This window comes from Haliotis rufescens, unplaced genomic scaffold (assembly GCF_023055435.1).
Source record: "Haliotis rufescens isolate VD_foot unplaced genomic scaffold, xgHalRufe1.0.p SCAF_35, whole genome shotgun sequence".
NCBI classification, from domain to species: domain Eukaryota; kingdom Metazoa; phylum Mollusca; class Gastropoda; order Lepetellida; family Haliotidae; genus Haliotis; species Haliotis rufescens.
The window spans coordinates 2,865,973-2,884,670 of NW_025964057.1; the positions used below are offsets into that span (position 1 = coordinate 2,865,973).

At 44.2% G+C, this 18,698-nt stretch overlaps 1 protein-coding gene across 1 annotated transcript in view; it reads right to left on the bottom strand.

Moving 5' to 3' along the window:
• The window catches only part of LOC124134441 (coiled-coil domain-containing protein 134-like), a 34,321-nt gene extending 15,664 nt beyond the window's left edge, over positions 1–18,657 (bottom strand). Inside the window, exons 1-4 of the mRNA XM_046499250.2 lie at positions 18,375–18,657; positions 15,366–15,487; positions 13,823–13,907; positions 11,906–12,084 (exon numbers count right to left, since the gene is read on the bottom strand). Coding sequence (XP_046355206.1) covers positions 11,906–12,084; positions 13,823–13,907; positions 15,366–15,487; positions 18,375–18,564 — 576 coding nt within the window. The 5' untranslated portion in view covers positions 18,565–18,657. The remainder of the gene's footprint in view (positions 1–11,905; positions 12,085–13,822; positions 13,908–15,365; positions 15,488–18,374) is intronic.
• Between the last annotated feature and the right edge of the window lie 41 nt (positions 18,658–18,698).

Below are 18,698 nucleotides of genomic sequence, written 5' to 3' on the forward strand. Positions count from 1 at the left end.
CGCATCACATCGCCATGCTGCATCCAAACTAACACATATCGCCATTCGCATCACATCGCCATGCTGCATCCAAACTAACACATATCGCCATCCACATTACATCGCCATGCTGCATCCAAACTAACACATATCGCCATCCGCATCACATTGCCATGCTGCATCCAAACTAACACATATCGCCATCGGCATCACATCGCCATGCTGCATCCAAACTAACACATATCGCCATCCGCATTACATCGCCATGCTGCATCCAAACTAACATATATCGCCATCCGCATCACATCGCCATGCTGCATCCAAACTAACACATATCGCCATCCGCATCACATCGCCACGCTGCATCCAAACTAACACATATCGCCATTCGCATCACATCGCCATTCGTGATGTATGACATGTTCATTTTTTCAGTCTGCAGAATTATTCATGCTTATTGTAGAATATGACTTAAACCAGGCCATGATCCCGCCTCACACATCAACAAGCCCTGTGTTTGGAAGCCCTTCACTTGCATCCTGTTTCTGTAGTTGAATCTGGAGCAGCATGAAGCTCTGACATTCACACAACTGTAAACACTGGTTGAGCATGTTCCCTATTACAGATAATGACGACTTCAACAAAACATATATCACAATTTAAACACAGCCTTTGGCATTTCTTGTGTACTGTTGCCAAATTTAGTGGAAGGTAGTCTGTCTAACAAGATAATTGGTTCGGTTTACTAAAAAATAAATAATATATCCACAATGCACTGTAGCTCACCTAATGCTGGATTATTGGCAACATCATATTAAAAGGGTAAAACAAATAAGTAAAAGAAATGTTAATACAATATTAAATTAGAAATATTAATCATAATGAGTGAGTGAGTGATTTGGGTTCAACGCCGCTTTTAACAGTATTCCGTGTCAGTTTATTGTGGGAGGAAAGCCCGAAGTGGAGCAGGTCTCCCATGTTTACCAGTTCGGTGAAACCCACGAGCACGGGTATGGTGCTGACAAACCTAGAAACATAATCGGGCGACCCGGATTACCCGGGATTCGAACCAACGATCATAGGTTTCTGGCATGCCCAAGGGATGCAACTCTGCAGAGCAAATCACGGCACCTTTGACGACCTGGCCACCCGTGTCCCCTTGATCATAATGAGATGCCAGAGCAGTCACAAGGCAAATTACACTAAATCCTGTCAAAATCTTTCTGTATACCACTTACTTAATGAATGACTTATTTCATAATGACATATGCAAAACTTAACTGAATAGAATGCAAAAATGATATTTTAAATATGTATGTTGAAAATAGTATACAAATTCTGAGCAAGATATACAGGCAGGGGTTTCAGAGGAGGGACTGAAAGATGCCAGACAAAAAAGTGCATGTGAAGTCAAAGGCCATAGAAAAGTAAAACATCAAAGAATGCCTAAAAATACGAAAATATACTCAAGTTATATATACTAAACAAAAAACAGTTAAAGATCATGAATATTTTTGGAGAAAGTTGCAAATGCCTACGTCTCCTATAAATTGTGGACCTCTCTCAAAGTTTGCAGTAACAATCTTGATTTCAAATCAAGCCGTTGAAAGGCTACAGCACTGCCCCCCCTTGGATTTTTTTTTATAGAAAACAGTTTCATTTGACTCATGAAAATACAAGTTGAGGACAAGTGATACTTGTACAAATATTTGCCCCCCCCCCTGTCAAAAAAAGTTAACTACGGCCTTGAAGGTATATCTATGCTCAACTGTCACTCCATTTATTCCATGGATTTCAGGGAGTAAATCAGCCTATTAATACAATTTCCAAATAACAATCATGAATAGATATTTTGAAAAGAAATTTAAAATTCTCAAGAAATTCAAAACCTTTGTCATTTGACGAGTCCATCTGTGAAAGTTATATGGGCATCAGGGTGTGACCTGGGACTGTTATGGGCTGTTGTGGAGGGTAATGTAGACAGATGGGCATTAGGGTGTAACCTGGGATTGTTATGGGCTGTTGTGGAGGGTAATGTAGACAGATGGGCATCAGGGTGTGACCTGGGACTGTTATGGGCTGTTGTGGAGGGTAATGTAGACAGATGGGCAACAGGGTGTGACCTTGGACTGTTATGGGCTGTTGTGGAGGGTAATGTAGACAGATGGGTATCAGGGTGTAACCTGGGACTGTTATGGGCTGTTGTGGAGGGTAATGTAGACAGATGGGCATCAGGGTGTGACCTGGGACTGTTATGGGCTGTTGTGGAGGGTAATGTAGACAGATGGGCATCAGGGTGTGACCTGGGACTGTTATGGGCTGTTGTGGAGGGTAATGTAGACAGATGGGCATCAGGGTGTGACCTGGGACTGTTATGGGCTGTTGTGGAGGGTAATGTAGACAGATGGGCAACAGGGTGTGACCTTGGACTGTTAGGGGCTGTTGTGGAGGGTAATGTAGACAGATGGGCAACAGGGTGTGACCTTGGACTGTTATGGGCTGTTGTGGAGGGTAATGTAGACAGATGGGCAACAGGGTGTGACCTTGGACTGTTATGGGCTGTTGTGGAGGGTAATGTAGACAGATGGGCATCAGGGTGTAACCTGGGACTGTTATGGGCTGTTGTGGAGGGAAATGTAGACAGATGGGCATCAGGGTGTGACCTGGGACTGTTATGGGCTGTTGTGGAGGGTAATGTAGACAGATGGGCATCAGGGTGTAACCTGGGACTGTTATGGGCTGTTGTGGAGGGAAATGTAGACAGATGGGCATTAGGGTGTAACCTAGGACTGTTATGGGCTGTTGTGGAGGGTAATGTAGACAGATGGGCATCAGGGTGTGACCTGGGACTGTTATGGGCTGTTGTGGAGGGTAATGTAGACAGATGGGCAACAGGGTGTGACCTTGGACTGTTATGGGCTGTTGTGGAGGGTAATGTAGACAGATGGGTATCAGGGTGTAACCTGGGACTGTTATGGGCTGTTGTGGAGGGTAATGTAGACAGATGGGTATCAGGGTGTAACCTGGGACTGTTATGGGCTGTTGTGGAGGGTAATGTAGACAGATGGGCATCAGGGTGTGACCTTGGACTGTTATGGGCTGTTGTGGAGGGTAATGTAGACAGATGGGCATCAGGGTGTGACCTGGGACTGTTAGGGGCTGTTGTGGAGGGTAATGTAGACAGATGGGCAACAGGGTGTGACCTGGGACTGTTATGGGCTGTTGTGGAGGGTAATGTAGACAGATGGGCATCAGGGTGTGACCTGGGACTGTTAGGGGCTGTTGTGGAGGGTAATGTAGACAGATGGGCATCAGGGTGTAACCTGGGACTGTTATGGGCTGTTGTGGAGGGTAATGTAGACAGATGGGCATCAGGGTGTGACCTGGGACTGTTAGGGGCTGTTGTGGAGGGTAATGTAGACAGATGGGCATCAGGGTGTGACCTGGGACTGTTAGGGGCTGTTGTGGAGGGTAATGTAGACAGATGGGCATCAGGGTGTGACCTGGGACTGTTATGGGCTGTTGTGGCGGGTAATGTAGACAGATGGGCAACAGGGTGTGACATTGGACTGTTATGGGCTGTTGTGGAGGGTAATGTAGACAGATGGGTATCAGGGTGTAACCTGGGACTGTTATGGGCTGTTGTGGAGGGTAATGTAGACAGATGGGCATCAGGGTGTGACCTTGGACTGTTATGGGCTGTTGTGGAGGGTAATGTAGACAGATGGGCATCAGGGTGTGACCTGGGACTGTTATGGGCTGTTGTGGAGGGTAATGTAGACAGATGGGCATCAGGGTGTGACCTGGGACTGTTATGGGCTGTTGTGGAGGGTAATGTAGACAGATGGGCAACAGGGTGTGACCTTGGACTGTTAGGGGCTGTTGTGGAGGGTAATGTAGACAGATGGGCAACAGGGTGTGACCTTGGACTGTTATGGGCTGTTGTGGAGGGTAATGTAGACAGATGGGCAACAGGGTGTGACCTGGGACTGTTATGGGCTGTTGTGGAGGGTAATGTAGACAGATGGGCATTAGGGTGTAACCTGGGACTGTTATGGGCTGTTGTGGAGGGTAATGTAGACAGATGGGCATTAGGGTGTAACCTGGGACTGTTATGGGCTGTTGTGGAGGGTAATGTAGACAGATGGGCATCAGGGTGTGACCTGGGACTGTTATGGGCTGTTGTGGAGGGTAATGTAGACAGATTGGCATCAGGGTGTGACCTGGGACTGTTAGGGGCTGTTGTGGAGGGTAATGTAGACAGATGGGCATCAGGGTGTGACCTGGGACTGTTATGGGCTGTTGTGGAGGGTAATGTAGACAGATGGGCAACAGGGTGTGACCTTGGACTGTTAGGGGCTGTTGTGGAGGGTAATGTAGACAGATGGGCATCAGGGTGTGACCTGGGACTGTTATGGGCTGTTGTGGAGGGTAATGTAGACAGATGGGCAACAGGGTGTGACCTTGGACTGTTAGGGGCTGTTGTGGAGGGTAATGTAGACAGGTGGGCATCAGGGTGTGACCTGGGACTGTTAGGGGCTGTTGTGGAGGGTAATGTAGACAGATGGGCATCAGGGTGTAACCTGGGACTGTTATGGGCTGTTGTGGAGGGTAATGTAGACAGATGGGCATCAGGGTGTGACCTGGGACTGTTAGGGGCTGTTGTGGAGGGTAATGTAGACAGATGGGCATCAGGGTGTGACCTGGGACTGTTAGGGGCTGTTGTGGAGGGTAATGTAGACAGATGGGCATCAGGGTGTGACCTGGGACTGTTAGGGGCTGTTGTGGAGGGTAATGTAGACAGATGGGCATCAGGGTGTGACCTGGGACTGTTATGGGCTGTTGTGGAGGGTAATGTAGACAGATGGGCATCAGGGTGTGACCTGGGACTGTTATGGGCTGTTGTGGAGGGTAATGTAGACAGATGGGCATCAGGGTGTGACCTGGGACTGTTAGGGGCTGTTGTGGAGGGTAATGTAGACAGATGGGCATCAGGGTGTGACCTGGGACTGTTAGGGGCTGTTGTGGAGGGTAATGTAGACAGATGGGCATCAGGGTGTAACCTGGGACTGTTATGGGCTGTTGTGGAGGGTAATGTAGACAGATGGGCATCAGGGTGTGACCTGGGACTGTTAGGGGCTGTTGTGGAGGGTAATGTAGACAGATGGGCATCAGGGTGTGACCTGGGACTGTTAGGGGCTGTTGTGGAGGGTAATGTAGACAGATGGGCATCAGGGTGTGACCTGGGACTGTTAGGGGCTGTTGTGGAGGGTAATGTAGACAGATGGGCATCAGGGTGTGACCTGGGACTGTTAGGGGCTGTTGTGGAGGGTAATGTAGACAGATGGGCATCAGGGTGTGACCTGGAACTGTTATGGGCTGTTGTGGAGGGTATTGTAGACAGATGGGCATCAGGGTGTAACCTTGGACTGTTATGGGCTGTTGTGGAGGGTATTGTAGACAGATGGGCATCAGGGTGTAACCTAAGACTGTTATGGGCTGTTGTGGAGGGTAATGGAGACAGATGGGTATCTGGGTCTATTACCGCTGTCATCACAAGTGTTTCAGGATGAGCGTATAATGATAAATGAAAGAAATGTTGGTAAAGAGAGAAAAGACATGTTTATTCTTAAAAAATACTTCAAAACAGTAAGAATATAAATAAACAGTAAGAATATACATGTGCACTCAGTCTTCACTTCCAAAAAATATCCCCCAGATTGTTATGATCCCTAACTTTTTTGTTTAGTATATGTTCTCACTGATTTCAGGCGGAACGCATCTAGACTCCCAAGGGTCACGCCTTTTACACAGTTAACCAGTAGATAATCACTCCAACCCTTATTTCTAAATATGACATATGAATCATGATAAGACTGAAAACAAAAACATGACACTATTTTATTGTGGTTGCCATAGCAACTCTGAAATAACTACTGTCAGAGTTAATGTTTCCCACTTAACTGAAACAATTGTTTTTTAATTCCTGTCAAACAGATGATATTTAATTTCCTGTAACACAACAAGCAGATGCCTGCCACGTTCACAGACGTAAATATTTCCGTGGTCAGAGGCTGGTGATGACGTCAACATCCTCCACAGCTTGATTGTGAACACAGTGACATGGAGTCGGACAACATGGAGAACACAGTGTGAATTTTGAATAAAATCAAAACATTTGTGAACTACACATGCTGTCAGTATTATTCCAAGTAAATATTCAGCAATATTGCATCTACATTCAGTAACTGCAACATCTGACCCCATACTGCAACATCTGACTCCACACACTGCAGCATCTGACCCCACACACTGCAGCATCTGACCCCACACACTGCAGCATCTGACTCCACACACTGCAGCATCTGATCCCACACACTGCAACATCTGACCCCACACACTGCAGCATCTGACCCCGCACACTGCAACATCTGACCCCACACACTGCAGCATCTGACTCCACACACTGCAACATCTGACTCCACACACTGCAACATCTGATCCCACACACTGCAGCATCTGACTCCACACACTGCAGCATCTGACCCCACACACTGCAACATCTGACCCCACACACTGCAGCATCTGACCCCACACACTGCAACATCTGACCCCACACACTGCAGCATCTGACTCCACACACTGCAACATCTGACCCCACACACTGCAGCATCTGACCCCGCACACTGCAACATCTGACCCCACACACTGCAGCATCTGACCCCACTCACTGCAGCATCTGACCCCACACACTGCAACATCTGACCCCACACACTGCAGCATCTGACCCCATACTGCAGCATCTGACCCCACACACTGCAACATCTGACTCCACACATTGCAACATCTGACCCCGCACACTGCAACATCTGACCCCACACACTGCAGCATCTGACCCCACACACAGCAATATCATATAACCAAATGGAGATATCCATGTCAGGAAACAGCCAATCTGAGCCTGGTGTGGCAACTTGACACTCTGTCAGAGATAAGAGACATAAAGGTTGCCACGGCCAGCATCACCCCCACCATCTTGTTCCACTGTCAATACAGCTGTACAAGCAGCAGGTTGTCTTGTCTGCCATGGACATAGAGTAGTCAAGATGACTTGTTCTGATTTGTACTGAGTGAGCTGATCCCAGTGCTTTGAGAACAAGGTAGTCCTGCACCATGACCGTGGAATATATTTATTTTATGAAGAAAAAAAAATCTAGAAATGCATACAAAAGCAAGTCTAGCCAGCTCAAGCTAGCTCTATCTGAAATCAGCATAGGGATTTTTTTTTCATTTTTAGAATCAAGAAGGATATTGTGTAATATAAGATCATTTCAGAGACTAAATGTAAGTCTAAGAGCAAGGGGGCTTTACACAATAGCCATCTTCCCGAGGCAAGCAATCACAGAGTCATGTTATGGCTGGACTAACGAGTCTTTGCACAGTCCAATCACAATTGTCTCTGGAATATGCACAATAGCAGTGTGTGATTCAACCCACTTGCCTGAAGAAGAAGCTTAGTAAAATGTCCTTCTGTCAAGTAATCCAAGCTCACATTAGACCATGTATTGACACTTAATGCTGTTAAATGTCACAATACTTTGAAAAATAGGATGAGTGAATGAGTGTAATGCCACTTGGACACTATTCAGTAATATCACAGTGTAGTAAGAACACGCACAAACTACAGGGTGTCCCGCCTACCCCAAACATGCCATTTATGTCTTATTGATACCATTCATGAATTATATGGTGAACCTAACTAAACACACACAGTATTTGATAAATGGCCTTTTCAGTACATTGAATATTTTACGGGAGCTTCAGGCAATGTGTATCAGATGTCTTGCACAGCATCCTGAACCAGGAGAGATGCCTCGCATGGCAAACTGGGTAGTCAAGGTCCAGGACAAATGGACAGTTAATATAAAAATATAACATGCTTTAGCATTTTGTCTCTTAAGGAAGGGTCGTGTCCAAGGACATTGGGAGGGTCATTTTTCTGAGGCAAGGGAGTTAACGGACATTTTTGCTGGACTAATGAGTCTAATAGTCTATGCATAGTCAATGAAAATCGTGCAACAAACTAGGCACCTGGTTCGTAAACATGCAGAAATCCATCGACAGCGGGATTTGCAAAGTATTTGTACTGTCAACTGGGCATCGACACATGTATTCCAAATCTTTTCATACACTGCACAAGGTGAGACCCATTTTATCACAATATAGATCTTGATTATCAATCAGATCATCTTGACTGGATACCCCCATTTTGTTTGAAACCAATGCAAGTGATAGGAGGGACACAGAAGGACATAACTCGTAAATGCCAGCGGTAATGCTACAATTGATCCACAAAATTCCAGCCTAGTTCGGCAAGGGTGGAAACTGGACTTTTGTAGACAGTTAACACCCTTGCCTCAGGAAGATGAGCGAGGGTCATCTACATTATGTACATTTGTGCACCCAAAACCTCTGACATCCCCCTATAACAAATGGCCGGTCACTTACTGATAAATTCTGTCAATTTTGTTCCAGTTAAACAAAACAAATAGGCTATCATTTCAAGCTGCCAGTCAGACCACCTTGGCTATAGAATAACTGGTCCTGGATAGTGACTGTCATTTGTGTAGCCTGCTGCAGGATAAATACCATGTACTCAGGGCTGTAGGGATACACAGTCACCATGGGATCCACACCTTGATGGCAAGGGAATGATAAGATACATGATACGGTAGATGGTACGATACATGATACGAAAGATGATACATTACACGATACATCAAAACTCAACACAAGCCACGCTACAAGACAGAGTCCATCATCCAAATGAAAAGAACCCTGATGAGAACATATTCAGTAGTTTTGAGCATAATAATCACCATGATGAAGTGGCTTGAGACATTTCAATACACTTGTAGTGACTTGTATCGATACATGACCACACTTATCCATACCTGTACAGTGCCACACAGCGTTATGGTCACAGAGCCCTCGAAATTGTATCGATACACCAACTTGTAATACAGAGAACCATCTGATCACTCACCAAGTTAAGTAGAGTGCCGCTGGATCCCTCAAACACCAGCGACATGTTACAGAACATCACTCACCAGGTTCAGTAGAGTGCCACTAGATCCCTCAAACACCAGCGACATGTTACAGGACATCACTCACCAGGTTAAGTAGAGTGCCGCTGGATCCCTCAAACAACAGCGACATGTTACAGAACATCACTCACCAGGTTCATTAGAGTGCCACTAGATCCCTCAAACACCAGCGACATGTTACAGGACATCACTCACCAGGTTCAGTAGAGTGCCGCTGGATCCCTCAAACACCAGCGACATGTTACAGAACATCACTCACCAGGTTCATTAGAGTGCCACTAGATCCCTCAAACACCAGCGACATGCTACAGAACATCACTCACCAGGTTCAGTAGGGTGCCACTAGATCCCTCAAACACCAGCGACATGTTACAGGACATCACTCACCAGGTTCAGTAGAGTGCCGCTGGATCCCTCAAACAACAGCGACATGTTACAGAACAACACTCACCAGGTTCAGTAGAGTGCCACTAGATCCCTCAAACACCAGCGACATGCTACAGAACATCACTCACCAGGTTCAGTAGGGTGCCACTAGATCCCTCAAACACCAGCGACATGTTACAGGACATCACTCACCAGGTTCAGTAGAGTGCCGCTGGATCCCTCAAACACCAGCGACATGCTACAGAACATCACTCACCAGGTTCAGTAGAGTGCCGCTGGATCCCTCAAACAACAGCGACATGTTACAGAACATCACTCACCAGGTTAAGTAGGGTGCCACTAGATCCCTCAAACACCAGCGACATGTTACAGAACATCACTCACCAGGTTAAGTAGAGTGCCACTAGATCCCTCAAACACCAGCGACATGCTACAGAACAACACTCACCAGGTTCAGTAGAGTGCCACTAGATCCCTCAAACACCAGCGACATGTTACAGAACATCACTCACCAGGTTCAGTAGGGTGCCACTAGATCCCTCAAACACCAGCGACATGTTACAGAACATCACTCACCAGGTTCAGTAGAGTGCCACTAGATCCCTCAAACACCAGCGACATGCTACAGAACAACACTCACCAGGTTCAGTAGAGTGCCACTAGATCCCTCAAACACCAGCGACATGTTACAGAACATCACTCACCAGGTTCAGTAGAGTGCCACTAGATCCCTCAAACACCAGCGACATGCTACAGAACAACACTCACCAGGTTCAGTAGAGTGCCGCTAGATCCCTCAAACACCAGCGACATGTTACAGAACATCACTCACCAGGTTCAGTAGAGTGCCACTAGATCCCTCAAACACCAGCAACATGTTACAGAACATCACTCACCAGGTTCAGTAGAGTGCCGCTGGATCCCTCAAACACCAGCGACATGTTACAGAACATCACTCACCAGGTTCAGTAGAGTGCCACTAGATCCCTCAAACACCAGCAACATGTTACAGAACATCACTCACCAGGTTCAGTAGAGTGCCACTAGATCCCTCAAACATCAGCAACATGTTACAGAACATCACTCACCAGGTTAAGTAGAGTGCCGCTGGATCCCTCAAACACCAGCGACATGCTACAGAACATCACTCACCAGGTTCAGTAGAGTGCCACTAGATCCCTCAAACATCAGCAACATGTTACAGAACAACACTCACCAGGTTCAGTAGAGTGCCACTAGATCCCTCAAACATCAGCAACATGTTACAGAACATCACTCACCAGGTTAAGTAGAGTGCCGCTTGATCCCTCAAACACCAGCAACATGTTACAGAACATCACTCACCAGGTTCAGTAGAGTGCCGCTGGATCCCTCAAACACCAGCGACATGCTACAGAACATCACTCACCAGGTTCAGTAGAGTGCCGCTGGATCCCTCAAACACCAGCGACATGTTACAGAACATCACTCACCAGGTTCAGTAGAGTGCCGCTAGATCCCTCAAACACCAGCGACATGTTACAGAACATCACTCACCAGGTTCAGTAGAGTGCCACTAGATCCCTCAAACACCAGCAACATGTTACAGAACATCACTCACCAGGTTCAGTAGAGTGCCACTAGATCCCTCAAACAACAGCGACATGTTACAGAACAACACTCACCAGGTTCAGTAGAGTGCCACTAGATCCCTCAAACACCAGCGACATGTTACAGAACATCACTCACCAGGTTCAGTAGAGTGCCGCTGGATCCCTCAAACACCAGCGACATGTTACAGAACATCACTCACCAGGTTCAGTAGAGTGCCACTAGATCCCTCAAACACCAGCGACATGTTACAGAACATCACTCACCAGGTTCAGTAGAGTGCCGCTGGATCCCTCAAACAACAGCGACATGTTACAGAACATCACTCACCAGGTTCAGTAGAGTGCCGCTGGATCCCTCAAACACCAGCGACATGTTACAGAACATCACTCACCAGGTTCAGTAGAGTGCCGCTGGATCCCTCAAACACCAGCGACATGCTACAGAACAACACTCACCAGGTTCAGTAGAGTGCCACTAGATCCCTCAAACAACAGCGACATGTTACAGAACATCACTCACCAGGTTCAGTAGAGTGCCACTAGATCCCTCAAACACCAGCGACATGTTACAGAACATCACTCACCAGATTCAGTAGAGTGCCGCTAGATCCCTCAAACACCAGCGACATGTTACAGAACATCACTCACCAGGTTCAGTAGAGTGCCACTAGATCCCTCAAACACCAGCGACATGTTACAGAACAACACTCACCAGGTTCAGTAGAGTGCCACTAGATCCCTCAAACAACAGCGACATGTTACAGAACATCACTCACCAGGTTCAGTAGAGTGCCACTAGATCCCTCAAACAACAGCGACATGTTACAGAACATCACTCACCAGGTTCAGTAGAGTGCCGCTAGATCCCTCAAACACCAGCGACATGTTACAGAACATCACACTCCAACTGAGCGTCATCTGCCACTCCCGGTTCTTGTCATACAGAGGGTGGACGACGTCCGGCAGTCGGAGCACCATGTCACCAAACATGGCCGTGTTCTCGTAGATCTTTGACACAGCTGAGGACAGAAACTACTTTGCTACATCCATGTATGCTGTAAAAGGCGACTGTGCTTGACATAAGAGTAGACTAAGGGATCGAGTGGTTAGGCTCGCTGACAAGGTTGACGCATGTCATCGTATCCCAAATGTGTGGATCGATGCTCATGATATCAATCACTGGATTGTCTGGTCCAGATTCAATTATTTACAGGCTGCTGTCATAAAGTTGGAATATTGCTGAGAGCGGCGTTAAACAACAAACAAACAAACAACATCCATGTATAGCTGCAACAATTCTGTGAAGGACCTTACTACCACAAGACAAATGTTGTATAGTAAAGTGGAAAAAAACAAACATCCATGTACGCAGTTTTTTAACTTCACAAGAGCCTGAGACTACTATGAGTGCGGAGGACAAGTAGAAACCTAATGATGGTTGTCCTCAATGACTAAAAACACTAATTCTGAACCAGTTCTCCATGCAAAATAACACTGCTCAGCTAGGTCCCAGGTACCTACGGGACACGTATCTAATACCTTGATATCATGCTAGGTCCCGGGTACCTACAGGACACGTATCTAATACCTTGATATCACGCTAGGTCCCGGGTACCTACAGGACACGTATCTAATACCTTGATATCATGCTAGGTCCCGGGTACCTACAGGACATGTATCTAATACCTTGATATCACGCTAGGTCCCGGGTACCTACAGGACACGTATCTAATACCTTGATATCATGCTAGGTCCCGGGTACCTACAGGACACGTATCTAATACCTTGATATCACGCTAGGTCCTGGGTACCTACAGGACACATATCTAATACCTTGATATCACGCTAGGTCCCGGGTACCTACAGGACACGTATCTAATACCTTGATATCACGCTAGGTCCCGGGTACCTACGGGACACATATCTAATACCTTGATATCACGCTAGGTCCCGGGTACCTACAGGACACGTATCTAATACCTTGGTATCATGCTAAATCCATGGAACCAGTGACAAATGTACTTCAGTGAACTGGACAAACACATTGAACATGCATACTAGACAATATGATTCACATCATATATCTTTATTTATTAAATTTCTTCTTGTTTCCACACCTATATTCCAAAAGGCACACCGAAATGTCTTTAGGAAACAGCAGTAATAGTGTATGGGACTCACAGTGCCTATTAGAGGAATAACAGGATTCCAAACAAAGTGCCCCTGTCAGATAACTTGGGATAAAAACATTATTTTGTTCAAAATCAGATTTTTATTGTTTTTGTTTTCTTAAAGTTAAAGGGATTTTTATTTGTCAAAGGGACCCTGAAACAAACATATTAAAAAAAAGCCCATGCAAGTCTATATTACTGCAGTATCTGAAAATGAAGAGTCTCTAGGTTCCTTTTTATTACATTTGTGTATATCTTTATAAAGATATTTTAACAATTGTTTTTTTTCTGCAAGATATGTTCATTTCAGAGACTAGATGTTAGTCTAAGGTATTTTATGAGTATTTCAAGATTGGTTTTAGCAGTGCATTCAATGCAATAATGTAAAACTCTGCATTGAAGCCTCTCCCTAGTCGACTACCAAACTATGTGAACATGAATTGGGAATTTTTACTGATATTAATTTTGTTGCAGACATGGGCCCAATATCAACCTTTGAGCAGGTCTTGATAAACCCCAGTATTATTTACATCCATTTCAAATTTATTTCGGCACACTGAAAGCAGTAAGAGTTGTCCGTACTTACATTCCTGCTTGGATTCCTCGTCTGGGAAAGGGTCGCCCGGCAGCACCCCCCACTCCGTGATGTTCACCCTCGCCTGTGCCAGAGTCTAGGGGACAGATGCAACACTAGACATAGATGGACAGTGGACAATACTGTTTGTTAACCACAGTCAGCAATATTGCAGCTATATCACAGCAGCTGGTACAGGCCTCAAAGTTGCAACTAATTTGGTCACTATGACGACTGAAATTTCCACTTGGCAACCAACATTGTTTAAGCAGTCGTCAATTGGCTACTTGATAAAAATTAAGCCAGCATCCTGATATTACTAACTGCATAGTACAGAAATACAATACATTAATAAATACTGATCGACCGAACTATAATTTTACTTCAAAAAGTCAAAACATCAACGAGGGAATTGTAAGGTAAATATCAATCGATAATCTCATCAAGTATTTATAATGTGAATAACAACAAAGCCAAATGTAGGACTTGGTATTGCTGCTGTCAGGCAGATAAGATAAGCTTTCACAGTATTATACCGTAATATAAATTACTAACAATAATCTTGAAGTTTTGATCCTTCATGGCAATGTCACAGTCCACAATAATGTCATAGCTAAAGTAAGTTCCCTGAAGGGTACAGAGAAACCATATTTGGTTACCAAAACTACTTTGTGAATGAGTTGTGATAATGTTGTTTTTTTCTGCAAAGCCAGTGATAAATGTACATATGCACAGGTAAAGTGAACAAGCACGTTAATAGTCATGACAACCATAGGACCATACTTGATGCACAATATGATCCACCAAATCCGGGAATTCAGAAATAAAAAAGGGTACATATGTTATATGGTCTCTGGTATGAACAAATACAATGAAATAGGATGGGGCAAACTTTCAAAATTACAACCACTTAGTATTAATTGATCAGCTCTTTTCACAAATTCTGCATTGTTTACTGTTATGGGGACATATTCTAACAGGATCTGGAATGTCATATCATAAAAATCCTCCACCAGTGCAGAGCTCCAGATAAGCTTTTGGTGTTGTGGGTATTTCACCCATTCATTTTAAAATCATTGGTTATCAGTAATTCTATCTGGGTATTCAAATTTCTGTTACCCACAAGTTTTTACACATGTGGGTTTTTAAGTTAAATATTTAAAAACACTTTTCATCTAGTCCCTGCAAAGGGGTGTCGTGTGGGTTCGAGTGCTTTATAGGCCTTGAAAATACCATGATACTTCCACAAGAAAGTGTGATGGCAAATGATCATGATGTAACTGTCATCGTGGAGTTTGGCAAGATTGACGGAATGCCCGTTTATAATTTCAAAATAAGTTGCTGATTTGCTAATCGAATAAGCAGGGTTACTTCACAATATTTTGATGATACGCACAAGTTTTATTTTTGTAGCGTATCTGTAATGTTCGTTGCGTATTTGATATGCTTGGATTTTATTTTACTGCGCATTTCTGCATTTCTGATGCGTATTTTGCGCAGATACGCAGCTTATCTGGAGCTCTGCCAGTGTATGACAATAACCATGACAACGTACAATGAACAGTTGCTGCAGCATGATCTCCACCAGCTTGTGTCGCTGCATGTTGTCCCCGAACTGCTGCAGCGACTTGATGGCATTCAGCTGCAGTGACCGGTGTTCTGCAAACAGCTTCTTGACTGATAATCTGGTTAGGGAGGATAACTGAAAACTATTTCCTGTCATCATCCCAAATATGTCTTCAGGGAATATATGTGCATGTATTACATCAATAAAACAAAACTCAAGAAAGACCTAAGAACATTATTGCTTCAAAGCAAATCTTCGAATAAACATCTTACGAAAATTGTGAAGGTTAGACATGTCCACTAAATATCATTCTATTTCTAACTTATTTAAATAATGATTCTATCACCTTCTCAGTAACATGACTATGGTCATGCCATACAAATGTATCTAAGAGTACTGAAAAGCATGGTTTAAATCTCACTCTGTCAATGAGCTATTGGCTTAAATAATGCTTAAAAGCTCCTAACTTGTTCTTTGATTGAATAGGAAAATAATAAAAAAGCATACACAATTTGGGTAACTATTAACTTTTTAAATAGTAATTGATCACATGGATTGACTAAGAAAGCAGAGAAGAGTATTGTAACAGAAGAACCTTGTGCACAATTGATTTACAAAGCATAGTACTCTATGACCCATGTCTCTCTGAGGAGTCTGCAGGGTCCTCTTCAACAAGGCAATCTTAGTGCTACGACAATCGTGTGTCTATGTTAAAGTATTGGAGAAACTTGGAGAAGAAGATTAAGAGGTCCCTGTACCCATGTTTGCCTCAAAACAAAATCTAATGGGGAGTGGGTCTTTCAGTATGATCTATGAGGGGTGTTCATTAAAGATTTCCCCTAAACCACTTAGGGTTATCATATATTTTGTTGAAATTTCACATGTGTAATGATACATGTATCTATGGGTTATGTCTGAATTTGCAGCACCGAACTATTAATCTTACCACTTTTACAGGTGTTATGATCGAGTAGGGTGTGACAATGGAGCCAGTAGAATACCGAGCAGTGATTAGATTTTTATATTTGAAAGGTTGCACACCAAAAGAAACTTTCGATGAAATGAAAGCAACTTATGGGGAAGATGCCCCATCATATGACGTTGTTAAACACTGGCATCGCAAGTTCAAGTGTGGTCGGACATCTGTGGAAACAGCTGCCATTCCTGGTCGCCCCCATTCAGCCATTGATGAGGACACTATCCATCAAGTGGAGACCGCCATTTTGGCAGACCGACGTATAACTGTTCGCCAGTTGGCACAAGATGTCAAGATCAATGTAGGGTCTGTGGAAAAAATCATCCATGACAATTTGAACATGCATAAGGTGTCTGCACGATGGATTCCCAGGTTGCTCACACCTTTCCAAAAGCAGGAACGAGTCAATTGCTCAAAGGATCTTTTGGACATGTGCCAAAAAAACCAGGCAAACTTTTTTGACAGACTTATCACACAGGATGAAACATGGGTCCATCACTATGATCCTGAGACTAAAGTTCAGCTGATGCAATGGAAGCACGTGGAGTCACCACCCCCAAAGAAGGCACATGTCCAACCCTCTGCAGGCAAGGTCATGCTCACAGTGTTTTGGGACCAGCACGGAGTAGTGATGATGGATTTCTTGGCAAAGGGTACCACAATTACAGGAGCTTATTATGCTTTACTGCTGCGGAAATTGCGGGACGCTATCAAGCTTAAGAGGCGTCCGTCTCCTGCAAGACAATGCTCCAGTACACAACTCTCATGTTGCCCAGACAGAAGCGCGGTCCTGTGGCTATGAAATCCTTCCACATCCTCCTTACTCTCCTGACCTTGCACCATCTGACTTCCACCTCTTTCCAACCATGAAGTCATTTTAGAAGGGAAAACGTTTCACAGATGATGAAACACTGATTTCTGAAGTCAAGTCCTGGTTTGAGACGCAAAATGAGGTCTCCATAGTTGCATAAAACGATGGGAGAAGTGTGTAACTCTTGGTGGTTCCTATGTCGAGAAAGACTAATACCTATGCCAAGTTTCATTCCACTAGGTCCATCGGAAGTGGGTCAGGGGAAATCTTTAATTAACACCCCTCATAGTTGATTGTGTGCCATTGTGCCTGATGACTGATCGCTGGTTATGCTATTCACATTTTTTTTCTAGTAGAGTTCTTACAGGTCTCTACAATGTTAGCTATAGTATTGCTGATGATTGGAGCACAATCAAAATAAAGAGGCCAAGGTCCCATGATCCCTGATGGGGGGGTTGAAACTTCACAATAATACAATAATATTAGCAATTCTCCCTACAAGGCATAAGAGAATTCCAATCACAATGACAGAGACTTGCTTATTCCTTGGCCTATAATAATCATTGTTAATCTCACTACTGGGTTCTTGGCCACAAGAACTAATGTCATTATCTATGTTGGAATAATCAGTAAGTCAGCGATAGAAACTAACAGTTTTAGTCCACTAGTCCTTATAATGATAACATATAGCAAAACCCTTATAAGGGGAAAATTCTGCTAGTCCTTAACTATTGGGCAGTTTGGCAAGGACTATGAACTATAGTGCCAATTTATAAGACTGTAAGTCGAACTAAAGAAGAAACTGATACATAGGTTCTGCATTCCAAGCTGCTGTTCAAAGACTATTTTTCATATTAAGTCAAAGTTGTTAAATGTACAAGCATGACACATAATCCTATATCTATCATTAATAATGTTAATGTCAACAATGTTAATTAAAAAAAAGCCATACATATTTTCATTTAGAAAAAAATGTTTAGGGTCATAAGTCATCTATCAGGTTACTTTAGACATTTACGAGAAAAACATACATTCACCATTTGATGACACACTCACTCATCATCATGATAATAGTTAATAGGCAACATCATATCACACTGAGTTAGTTGGTAGTTATTCGGTCAAAACGGACCAATTTCGTATTTCTGCTACTAAAAAGGATGATATATAACACACATAGCCATATCTGCAAATAACACACAGAGGATACATCTGTCAAATGGGGAGATTTTCCCTGTGACAATATCACCACTCTCATCGTCTGCTTGATCTCCGCTTGGCTTGGCTGCGTCCCCTGCTCGTGCTGTGGTCGATTTCCCTGTGTCGTCCCCAAAAGTCGTGCAAACGTACAACAATACCATAAGAACTAATGCAGAACGTAAATGGTGAAAATAGAACATCTTGACAGTAGCGAACACAACAGAAAACACCAGAAAGCTAGGCTGGCACCCTCATTGTTGTCATCACACAATTAACACGTGGATAACCCGGGGATTCCCTTCCGCTTTTGAAAGCGAGACCGGAACAGAACCAC